The 12,960-nt window shown below is 38.2% G+C and overlaps 1 protein-coding gene across 1 annotated transcript; it reads right to left on the reverse strand.

Annotated features, from left to right (window-relative positions):
* Positions 1-9,090: 9,090 nt before the first annotated feature.
* msx1a (muscle segment homeobox 1a) lies at positions 9,091-12,574 on the reverse strand. The gene is made up of 2 exons (XM_017705374.2): positions 12,187-12,574; positions 9,091-10,070 (listed from the first exon to the last, which is right to left on the reverse strand). The coding sequence occupies exons 1-2, from the start codon at positions 12,485-12,487 to the stop codon at positions 9,652-9,654; spliced, it is 720 nt and encodes a 239-aa protein (XP_017560863.1). The 5' UTR covers positions 12,488-12,574; the 3' UTR covers positions 9,091-9,651.
* Positions 12,575-12,960: the final 386 nt, after the last annotated feature.

A 12,960-nucleotide genomic window follows, 5' to 3' on the forward strand; every position in this document is an offset into this window, starting at 1 on the left:
AAAACAACAACAAAACTTATTTATTACACCATGCAATAACATGCTTATAAAATGTTGAAAATTAATAGTTCTGCTATTGTGTGCAATAGAATCAAACAAGGTTTAATGAGGAAAACACAAAAGCTTGTTAAAAGCAGAGCTAAATGTCCTGCAGCTGTAATTAAGGCCCAGATGCCTCAGTTAGGGAGTTTATTTACTACAGCTAATGCCAAATAGCAAAAGACCCCATTTACTCTGCAGGGGAGCAAACACCATTTAGCAGTTTTTATGTTGTGTGACATTACAGAGCTGTGTAGCCAAAGGGTGGCGTATACTGCGGCTTTGCTGAATGAAACTGCTCCATAATTACAGAGATCACAACACTGTTTATTCCCATTAAAGACTCACCCTAGCCGAGTTTAGGGGGGTTTAATCGCACTATTTACAAGCCTTTCAGGCAATTTTCCATCATATTTAACAACTTTATGGTGTCTTTTTAAACAATACTGCCTCATTAGTTCCCATAAGAAACTATTTCCCTTTAAATGTTCAAAATTACAGCCGTAATCTTCTGCAACAAGCCTAATCACACCCTCAGCTTTGGCTGTAAGCACTGAAGAATAGGAATGAGTCAGATGTTCCAGCAGACATGTGTGGGGACACCCACGCTGAGAAGTTTAAATGATTCATTATTCGGTCCTATGCAAACCTTCTCATATGTAACAAAATTGTAATAAATGTGTAATTAATGCATAATTAACCACTAAAATGGGCTGAGATTGGTTGGCCTCACATGCTTTTCTGCTACTGTGCAATTCACTCTTCTTTCAATCTTTCTTTTATGTTTAATCATGTAAAGCCAAGATTAGTTTTTTTAGTTAAATAAAACCAGATAGATTGCTTATTACCACATGGTTGAACTGACATTTTTTCATGGTTGAATACATTTTATAGTGTAGAGTATAATGCACAGTACAAAGTAGTACTAGTACTATTATAATTATATATTTTATGTAGCAATTACTATGTATAATATAGTTATTATAGTACTATTAGTGTGTATTAGTGTCTTATTTTTTTAAACATTCCTATATAAATTCGTGGTGGGTAAAGAAGTGAAGTGGCCATGTGAGCATGTGTATAAGAATTATTTAGAGCCCAGACTCTTGGTTGGAGTCTCAATCAATTCAAAAAATGAAACAAGATTACAAATGATATTAAGTAAAATTTCATCCGTTCCCACTTTATTCAGATAAAACATTGAGTACTGACTTTATTAAGGAACATATCAGTTCAGTGAAGACGTAAAGCTGTTTATCTCTCCTGAAACTGTAGTTTGATTATTTGATTTTTGGTTGAACTGGAGTAAAAATGCTTCCTATTAAAATGAAAATGAGTATGACTGAAACATCATACCAGCAACTGAAGGAAGTGATGAAATGACAGAGTACTGAATGCTGTGATCCACCACAGCCTGTGGTCATTTCCTTGTGGACTGGCTCCTTTGTAATTAGGACCCACACATATTAGACAACACTGTTTGTTTTTCAACTACTATACATTCTCCACCAATCTGAAGAACCACTTCACCATGCCAAGAACCATTTAAACATGAAATTATTCAACGTATAACTCATGGTTCTAAATAGAAGCATTTGTCTTCACTAAAGAACCCTTGAGTGTGTAGATGCTGTGAATGAAACTATGTTCCTACAATAAACTCAAACTTAAACAGAAAAATATGAGGCCTTAGTAAAGAAATTGCATGTTAGGAATGATGCTGAAGCTGCCTTTCTCAGCAGAACTAACAGTGGTCCTTCAGTCTGACGTTCCTCTATGATGTAAAATAACTCCTCTATCCTGTGGTTTACACTTCTTACCAAGAAAAACCTGCAAAACTACTGAGTTTTTGCAGCATGTAAATGGCTCTTGTTAATCTGCTGCAGGTTTGTGGTTTTGTTCTCACTTTACATTCTCTTACCAAAACACGACATGCCTTCTGTCTGCTACTCTTGCATGTTCTTTCCGATGCTAAGGGAAACAAACCCTCAGCCATGATCCCACTTGCATAAGGAACAGGAAAGTCCAAAGACGTTTCCAAAGGGAGTAAAAAAGAAAGAGAAAATGGGACTCACACTAACCATGCAAGACCTGTTAGACCATCAAAACTGTCATCATCAGGTCCACAGCACTGAACATCATTGAGAATTTGGACAAAATCAAACTTGGCAAACACATCCTTTACAAAGTTTTGGCTGAGTTCTCTTTGAATACTCTTTCAATGCACTCCCAAAAATCAGATTCACTGGCTTGAGGGGGTCCAAAGCACTACCAATGTTCTGCACACTGAGTGTAGTTGGGGCAGTCGTGGGCTGGAGGTTAGGGAACCAGCCCTGTGATCGGAAGGTTGCTGACAGTCATTGACTGAAGTACCCTTGAGCAAGGCACCTAACCCCAGTTGCTCCCCGGGCACCGTGGATGTGCATGTATGTGGGTGTTTCACTGCATGGATGGGTTAAATGCAGAGGTCTAATAGCACAGTGACAAATGCTATTAGTTGACTTTACTTAGCAAAAAAATTATGCAAACTTATTGCCTCGATAAAATTAAGTTGATTAAGAGGTTCAGGCTTAAATAAGGCTTAATAACAGTGATTAACATGTCTGCAGTCAAACTCAAACAGCAAAATAATTATAAATAGATTCCATTGAGCTGACAGTACCCTACTTTTGCTCTGCTTACTTTTGAATTAGATGAACTTGAATCCTATATTCTTCTATATGTGTAAAAAGACTTTTATACAGTAACAAATAACATGAGACTAGAATCAACCATTTCTTTGGAAGGTACAAGCAATATCAATGTACCCTCAACTGTACAGCAGTAGTTTTAAGGTCCAATTGTGAATTTTTTCCCAGGTGAAAAATATGTATTTGTGCCTTTTCATAACATAATGTTTTAAAACAACAATAAAATAAAAAGCCTGAAAGCAAGACGGGTTTGTAGAGTCAACACAACTTTATTATGGTACAATTATTTTCCCTAACTAAAGGTCTGAGATGTACCATTAAAGGTCCAGCCCAGGGACAAGAGGGTTACTGCCCCAGTGACAGTTTCGTACCCTTATTCCTGTGAGTCTAGTTAAGAAAAAAGAATTAATTAATAGAGTTAATAAAATTAATGGAAATCAACAAAACTGCTAAGAATGCTGGGAAGAATTTTTGGCAAAAGATTGATCAGTCTGTAGGAATTATCCAAATTAAATAATCTTAGCAGCATTTATATATATATATATATATATATATATATATATATATATATATATATGAAATACAATGATTATAACAATGCTCATATTTTTGTTCCTGTCCAACTGAGTGAAGCATTTGAATGACTTTTGGTTTCCTAAAGAATGCTTATCTGTTAATATGGATGATTCTTTCATCAAAGAGTCATTTTTTGAGACACGTAAATATTAAAAAAAAACAAAAAAAAAACATAAACCAAATTAAAGGCTTTCCATAGATCTATACATTCAAGCCAAGAAGCATTTAGGAACCTTTATTGTTAAGGATGTAACTACATCAGTCCTGATCTCCTGTGGCTTTTAAAATGTCCTACATAATGCTTAATGCATGTTGAGTCATTTACTGTGGGCTGTAGAAGTGATTTATGCTGTACATCTGTGTAGTCTGCTGTGGACAGTACAGAGAACAATACTGGTGTGGCCGCCAGGAGGCGATGTGGCCTCTTCTGAGCCTTACCTGAGCTCCTGGCCTGCTCCAGAGCTTCACCACGGTGTAACATGGTACACATTTTAGTGTTTTTGAGCTTTAACACACCTGACCCAACTCATCCCTCCAGTAAAACCCCTCAAGAGAGTAAGATGGAGGTCCTGGAGTATAATAAACACTGTGCTCTTACCTGGAGCCTGCACAAAATCATTTCTCTTTGCTTTTTTGTGCATCGCATGTCTGTTCAATACAAATATGTACTGTTCTAAAAAATGTCTATAATTGGTGTAGAAGCATCTCATTTACAGAGCACTATGAATTAATAGGCTCGTCAAAGAATCAAATGTAGCTCATCTTTGGCTCTTCTAAGGAGAACTGTTGTATGCACCCATATTTTTGTTTTATGAATCTGATGCACATGTACCTGAAGATATACTTGACAAATGTTCTCTGATTTGGATATTAAAAAGTACCTACTTAGGGTTGAGATTGGGATTGTGGTCAATTCATACTAATTCTGACCCTAAATCCTGGTGGCCAGAACTGAGATGAAAACATGTTGTTTTACAAGTGCTATGTTTTCTTGTACTTTTATAAGAGCTGCTTTGGTGGCTTTAAGAGCGTCGTTGGAAATGAGAATAGTCTCAGTGGGATTTTCAACCAGACTTCCTACCATTTTTCTGCATTTTTGAAGGCTTGTATATGTATATGTGTATAGCACCCTGTCTATTCTGTACAAGGCTGAATGACATTGTAAAACTTAAGTTAGGTAAATGTGAATGATTCAACGATTTAAATAAATATAGAATGCAGAACAAGCTAGATAGATAGATAGATAGATAGATAGATAGATAGATAGATAGATAGATAGATAGATAGATAGATAGATAGATAGATAGATAAACCACCAGGGTTGCTGGTCTCAAGAACTGTAAACATGTCCAATTTACATGGGCAAAATGAATGAAAGTGCATTTCAATTAGTGAAAACTGTTCATGTTGATCCAAAATTCCATTCCAGTGAAACCCAAATTAATGGCAAATGTTTCCGCTTTGTTCCATCAACAATCATATGGTGGAGCAGCTGTTCTTATTAAATGGACTTTATGTTGAAGGAACAAAGTCTGTTGACTCTACTGTGTTGGACTGATTGGAAATGTGTAGTATAAATAAAGAGACAGACAGACTTGTGGTGTCCTCCTCTTGGCCCTCAGCAGCTTTTCATATTTTCAGGATTTTCTGGCTCTCATCAAAATGTTGTCCTTTATGTTTTGTATACATTTCATGATGAATGGACCAAGAGAGACGGCCCAAACTTACTTGGAAATACATAAATGTATACATATATGAATTGTTACTATAGCGATAATAATAATACTTTCGTTAATTTTTACAATTGTTGTTATTTTTCACGTAAAATGCTTGAAAATTAAAGCGTCTTTATGTACAAAGATTATATGCATTTGTTATCACTGAACAATACGTTTAAAAGAACGAGCCCCGACAGAATTATGGAATTAAAAGGACTGTTGCTGTGCTGAAGCTGCTCCTCTGTAGAGTGAAGCGCCGCTGCAGAATTCCCTCCTAATATGCGCGTTGGATCTCCTCCTGCTCTTTTCGCAGGAGCTTCTTCTTCTTTCTCTGCGCGCGCTGAGCCGTGTGATTCCCTCTGTGAGGGCAGTACTGATGTGATGGAGCTCTCCGTGTCTTATTTAGGAGCGACCGGCCATTTTACTGAGAGGCGAAAAGTGCTTCGTTATCTCCTCGACTAGAACTCTGAGCGACCAGCAGCACATCAGCAAGGTCAGCGCGGTCACTCTCATCAACTAAACCTGCTGTATTCTTTTGAGGATTCCTAACACCAGGTCAGATTCCCTAATAAACATCAACTGGAAAACCCAATTGATATTTTTAAACGTTCTCAAACAAAGATTCTTAAAACTGGCTTAATTCTTCCAAGCATTCCCACCTTCAGACCCTAAAAGAAAGTGATTGAATTCCAAGGCCAAACTGATCTAATTCCTATTGCATTCCCAAATTATGATTTATTTGTTCGTTTCGGCATTCCCAGCTACGTATTTTAAACATTCCCATCTAAAGTTTAAAACGGTACAATTCTTTTTTAGCATCTGAGATTTCAGGCGTGTCAGCATCTCAGCTTTACTTATGCATTCCACTAAAGTTTAAACAGCTTTTTTCAGAATTGTACTAAATAATGTTATATCATGCCCAACTATAAAGTTTAAATTTAGTTAATTATTTTCAGCATTCCAAACGCAAGCTCAGACTCGTTTTATTATTTTCAGCATTCCCGACTAAAAACCTAACTGGTTTCATTCTTTTTAGCATTCCCAACTTGAGCTCAAAAATAGCTTGGTTCTTCTCATCATTCCCTGCTAAAGATCAAACTGGTTTAATTTTTTTTTCAGTATTCCCAACTAAAGCTAGATGTGTTTGAAATCTTTTAAGCATTCCAAACTTAAGCTAAAACTTAGCTTCGTTCTTTTCAGCATTCCCAACTAAAGTTCAAACTTTCTTCTCTTTTCAGCATTCCCAACTGAACTTCAAACTGGTTGAATTCTTTTCAGCATTCCAAACTGAAAATCAAACTTAGCTTCGTTCTTTTCAGAGCTCCTATTTAAAGATCACACTTGCTGTTTTCTGTTCAGCATTCCCAGCTGAAGTTCAGTCTGGTTGAATTCTTTTCAGCATGTCAATCTTAAGTTCAAACTTAGCTTCCTTCTTTTCAGAATTTCGATTTAAAGATCAAACTCGCGTTTTTCTGATCAGTATTCCCAACTAACGTTCGGTGTGTTTGAATTCTTTCCAGCATTCCAAACGTAAGCTCAAACTTAGCTTCGTTCAGCAGTCTCAGCAAAAGAGCAACTGTTTCATTCCCGTGATCATTCCAAACTGGATTCACCCTATTTGCGTTCCCAACTAAAAGATCAAACTGGTTTCATTCCTTTGAACGTTCCCAGCTAAAGCTCTAGTAAAGTAGTGTAATTCCCGTGATCATTCCCAAGCCCAGATGCAGTAGGAAGCTGTTTTTTTTTCTTTTTTTCTGAGCATCTCCTCGCCGCTGTTGGACCGGCAGCAGCTCTGCCTGCAGCTACAGCCGCGCTGGAGCCTCTAACAGCTCTTGCCTCATTATGGCAATTATTTTACTGCAATTTAAGCCGAGCACAAAGTCCCGCTTTGAAAAGCCGTCTAGAGGTTGTAATTCCTCTTTATTAGTGTCTCCGCTCTGTTATTGAACCCCCCCCCCTCACCCCATACCCGACCCATTTAACCACAGGCTGCTCTGCTCCCCGGCCTGCTGAGGAATGTCAGTGTGGAATGACAGTGAGGCTTAAAGCTCAAAGCTCTCTCAGTGTCAGCGTGGCAGGCCTTCAGCAGAGGGGGGTAAATGGGACTCCAGAAGAATCACTGGGGGTAAATATCAAGCCATGACCCCAGAGCTGTCATTGCCATGCAACAGTTTTTGGAGAGCAACAGCAGAAATTTGCTGCGGTGGCAGCCAGTGGATGACTAAACACGCTAAACACGCGCGCTGAAAAAAGGCGCTCTGAATTTTCAATGTAAATACATCAAACGGAACGCATGTGAATTTAATATCATGTCAGCACAACTTCTGCCATCTGAAAGGCAGCGACTGAGCTGAAATAGCATTTGAACCAAATATTTTCAAAGCTCCATTAGCTCGTGAAAGTACTGAAGTCCAGAGATGCCAAGAGGTAGTTGTAATTTCTGCACTGTTATCTTGAGATCATGAATTAATTGTGATGCCATGGCAACAAAGTTTCTTTTTCTTGTAATGTCAAGATAACAAAAGGTGTTTCACAACCTATATTTCTTTCTGGAGATCACAACCTATTTTTTCTTGAGCCATCTATTGCTTCCTCAAGATCACTACCAATTTTTTGTAAAGGTTGTTTTTATGAGATCACCATTTATCTTGAGATCACAAGACAAATAACTTGTGATCTCTAGAAAACAACCTTTTCTTGTGATGTCAAGATCATTCTTTTCTCAAGATCACCTATTTTTCTTGTGTTTCCAAGATAAAAGTTGTTTTATCGAGATCACAACCTATTTTTCTTGTGATGTCAAAATAACAAATGTTATTTTTATGACATCACAATTTATCTTAAGACAAATAGCTTGCAATCCCAAGTGAACAACATTTAACTTGAGATCACAAGTCAAATAAGTTGTGACCTCAAGCTTACAGTCCAGAACTCACTGGACTTCCGTAAGAAAGCCTTATTATGACGTTACCACTCCATGATGCAGCTGTGTTGTGATGTAATGCAGAACACTTTCCACTGTAAAAAATATTTAGCCAACTTTGCTCTGATCCTCTACTGTAGTTCAGGACTTGGCAACTTGTTTGTTTTGGCTCTAACTGTTGGAGTTTAAATCAGATTACTGACTTTATTAAGAAAAAAAAACTGCAATTTTTTTTTAAACAGTGAGTGACTTTGAAGGGTTTATTTTCATATGGTCAACAAGCAGTCTGGCCCTACTTTAACAAGACTCACATTATAGCCCATAAAGCAGAGATCAAAGAGTGCAGCCTCTATTAACTGAACTTCAGACTCTTTCCTGCAGAGTTTGGTTTATATTTGGTTATATTTTGTTTAAGGTTATAGGCTGTTTATTTAATTTAACTTCTGAATGCACTTTAATAATACGCCCATTCAAGCCTTACACAGTATAAGTATGTGTAGCAGAATATACTAAATGGTGCTGATAATAACTGTACTGTAGTAATCAGAGATTTTTTTTTTTTTATGTCCTATTAGGTCTTTCTGTAGCTCAGCTTAAGTCTTAAATCACAGCCTTGCTGTTTTGGAGAGCCTTTTAAAGGGGAATTCCACCGATTCCTCAAAATCTCAGCATTATTCAATCACTGACATTGAAACAAAGTCAGAGTGTTCTGATGTGAAATGGCTAATTGGTGGCATACTTACTATGAAAAATGGCCAGTATTCTTAAATTATATAAACATAATGCTGACAAAGATAAAGTAATTTTTGTATATACATGTCCTGCATGTACCTTTCTAAGAATATATTTAAAAAATGAATAATGTTCATACCAAGAGCTTATAGCAATGCTATGTAAAACAATGTTTAAGACTTCAAGAAATACATATGCTCCCATTTTGCAGAACAACTTTGTGAGGGAGCTTTTTATAGAGTGCATTTCAGTCACCACTCTGAATTAGTTTACATCTTAATGATTATTAAACTTTGGTCATAATTTAAATAAAAAAAAAAAAAAAAATAAAAAAAAAAGACAGAATTCCTCTTTAAAAACCCCATAGCTCACATTTATGCTGAAGTAAAAAGAACAAGTACTACACGTCATGGAAAAAAATGAATAAACAATTTATTGTTAATTTATTCAACAAATATATTCATAATATAAATGGTATTATTTTCAAATATACAATATTTTACAGTACAGAATATCCCTTTCGAAGGGAACCAATTGGAAAAAACAGTCAGCGCTGTTTATTTTAATATGTCTATGGTCTTCAGCTTCATCTTCTCAATAACTAGGGTAGTTTTGTTTTACTTATGAACGCATTGCTATGAATGCATATAAATAGAAGGGCGTGGGGTTTCTAAGATGGAGTGCAGGTCAGTCCTCTCTGTAATGGGGCACAGAACCCAACTTACCTTTGGGTTTGTGTGTTTGTACACGTGTGTTTGGAGTCACGTATGGCACACTGACACGCGCGGTGATATGTGGCAATAAGGAAAGTGTTTTTGGCTCGTGTTCGTGGCATATGAGTTTGTCCTTGTAGGATGTCCATCCAAACAGCACGCTGGCATGCTTCTGTTTCACCTTCAGTTGCTGTTGGGTTCCCACGGCAGGCTGGAGGAACAAGTTTTTGGCGAATGCCCTAAGCTAAGTGGCATTGGTCTCACGCCAAGTGATACATGCTGTATCCTACATGTGCTGCATACAGTCCTGCAGGTGACACGGGCATGGCATGCCTCTGGAACGGGTGTGCGCCCCCGTAGGACGCAGGCATGTGTGTGCCCAGTGGAAAGGAAATACCGAAGGCCGGAGGCAGCATGGGCTTGGCAGCCATCTTCAGCTTCTCCAGCTCAGCCTCCTGCAGCCGCTTGGCCTTAGCGCGCCGGTTCTGGAACCAGATCTTCACCTGTGTCTCCGTCAGGTTGAGCGAGCTCGAGAACTCTGCACGTTCCGCAATGGACAGGTACTGCTTCTGGCGAAACTTGCGCTCCAGTGCCAGTAGCTGGGACGTGGTGAATGGTGTGCGAGGCTTCCGGTTGGTTTTGTGCTTCCGCAGAGGGCACGCTGGAGGACTGAGGCGCCCTGAAGAAAGAGCGGGACATGAAGAAAGTCAGTTTGTGCTTTAGTTCTGTGTATTTACATTAAGGGATGCACTGAATTGGCTTGATTCAAATGTTTGTCACATAGTTGCAAAAAAAAAAAAAATCCATTAAGATTGATAGTTAATTCAATTTTGCCAATAACTTCATTCTTGCAGATATTTGCATCAAGGCAGTTTCTTATCCAGTAGTTTTTCTTGCACAAATTCATGTTTTCCATCATTACTAATGACCTCAAATGGGTCAATTAGGTACACTGAAAAAAAACAGGAGGTTTGGATTTAGATATCTCCAATGTATCAAATGGTTGGACATAAATAAGATTCATACGGTCTAAAATCCTTGCTAAAACAAGTAAGATGAAAGAGAGCAACAGTGTTCACATAACATTTTATTACTGTGCAACCTACTAATAAATCTGAATCAGGTAAACTCAACAAGGTGTGGGCAATATGACAATGTACGAGTGGTGAAAGTACATCAGATAACAGCTGAGCATATCATGGATATCGCTAGACACACTGGCCAACTGCACAATGAAGTACAAAGACAATCTAATTAGGCCTGTTTAACTGGATTTAGTGCAGTGCAGTATGGGAATCACTGTATACAAATCACTATGCTCCTAGCCTTTGATAGTATTTTTAAATATGGCACTGCTGTTGCATTCTGTCGGTACCAACTTACCAAATTACATACCCATCATCATATACACATATAATTACATATCATCATAAATATCATGCATCATCCTGACACTGTATTTGTTGCCATATCACCCAACCCGAATTCAAAACATAATTTTTTTAATGTATATTGAAAAAGGATTATATAAACCAATGCAGATGGACAGGACAGAAACTGGATAAGACTGGACTGCATAAAGACTTGTATTTATCCACACACACACACACACCTGCACACAAAATAACTCGTACCGAAAAATTTCAGCATAATTTAATGATTGATATGTAAAAGTTGTTCAAATTATCAAACTTTTTTTTTTTTATGTGAAAAGCTGCACTGTAGGTAAACCTCCAAAGATTTCTTTCCAATGGTGGTGAAAGGAACCACACATCAACAGAAATACAGCCATTTTATTGACAATTCAAAATGACCAGAAACAAACAAACAAACAAAAAAAAAAAAAAAAAAAAAAAAAAAAAAAAATCAGGCCAAAACTAATACAGAACAATATCTCAGGCTGAGACATTATAGTGAGGGAGCTTATAGTGGCATTGATGTCTTTGGATGTTTGGTTCCCATCACCAGCACTGCTGTAACTAAACCTGCACTGATAAGTTTCCCTACAGTGCACGATTTCCAATCAAACCACACTGAATTGTGAAAGAAACATGTTTTCAAGCCACAAATAAAAACAACACGTGAATCTAGTAAATGTAAACATCCACATTAAAAAGACAGCACATTACAAAGTAATGTGCTACTCCATGAAGCCAATTTAGGTTAACTTAAAGATTTGTTCCAATTATGCTGTAATATATTATGGCCTCACCACAGATTATAGCTATTCTAATTAATATATTGAATGCCTTCGTAATTAACACATCATTTTGAGTTTCAACCAGCAGATATACTTATATAAACATATACATAAACGCATACACAAACCTTTACATACAGAGCAAAACTTGTAGCAACACAATTTTCCTCTGTACAACCAGATGGAGATCTAAATGCTTCACTCAAGCCTCTGTAAAGTTTAGATTACACACTTAAAATTGGTTCCTCAAGGGTTCTTTAGTAAAAGCAATGCTTCTGTTTAGACCCATGAGTTCTACACAGAAACGTTTCACACTCAAATGGTTCTTTGCATGGTTAATGGTTAATGTTCTGCAGCACCAAATACGGTTCTGCTATTATGACGTTGTTAAGCTTGAAACAATACAAGAACTCTTTTTGGAGCTATATAGAGCCGTTTTCAAAAGGGCCATACATAGAACCATTTCACCATGGAAAGAATAATTTAAGCATGAAATTGTTCTATACAGAGCTTATGGTTCTAAACAGAACCAATGCCTTTACTAAAGAAACCTTGAAGAACCATCTTTTTAAAGTGTGAAGCAGCTGGAACTTACTAGGAGATGTTGGGGAGAAGCGAGCGCTCTGCACCCAGGAGCTCCGTTCGGGACTCTCCGCCTTCACCACTTCCATAATCCCTCCAACCGAGAACGAGGAGCCGACGGCTAGCGGAGAAACCACGGCGTCCATACCGGGGCTCCCGGAGGTGCCAGCGGCTGAGCGGTCCGGTCGGCTGGGTGTCCGGTCCGCCATGAGCGCCTCCACGCTGAATGGGAGCGGCGGCGCCGCCCTGGGCTTCATCTCAGCCTCACTTTTCACACCAACGCAGCCGGACGACATGGAGACACTGGGGGCCATGCAGAACCGAACCGCTAGAGCCTTCCTGGGGTTTTTCTCTTTTTTATTTCTGGAACTTTCCTAAAGAGGTTCAACTCTACGCCCAACACATCCGCACGGATTTGGTTAGCGAAGTAGCCGCGCGCGTTAATAAGGCCAAGATAAAGACCTAAACAGTCCAATCAGCGAGTGGGGAAGGAGGGGCTAAAGGCCTCCACGGACCTATGTGCAAATGCGCAGGAGGAGCTAAAGCTCATTACTGTCCAATCAGCGCACAGGTGTAATAAAAATAATAATAACGACTAGCATCTGCCTAAAAAATATACGCAACAATTTATTGTACTTTTTTTAAAGCAGTAACATGTAGGCGGTGCTAAAGACTAACACAGTCAGATATAAGCCCAAAGTAGAAAAGAAAGGAACGCATCCTAATCAGCAAACAGGTGGGAGGAGCTAGCCACGGCTGCAGTTTCTTAGAAACAGCCCCAGTTTTG

Source organism: Pygocentrus nattereri, chromosome 14 (assembly GCF_015220715.1).
Source record: "Pygocentrus nattereri isolate fPygNat1 chromosome 14, fPygNat1.pri, whole genome shotgun sequence".
NCBI lineage: Eukaryota > Metazoa > Chordata > Actinopteri > Characiformes > Serrasalmidae > Pygocentrus > Pygocentrus nattereri.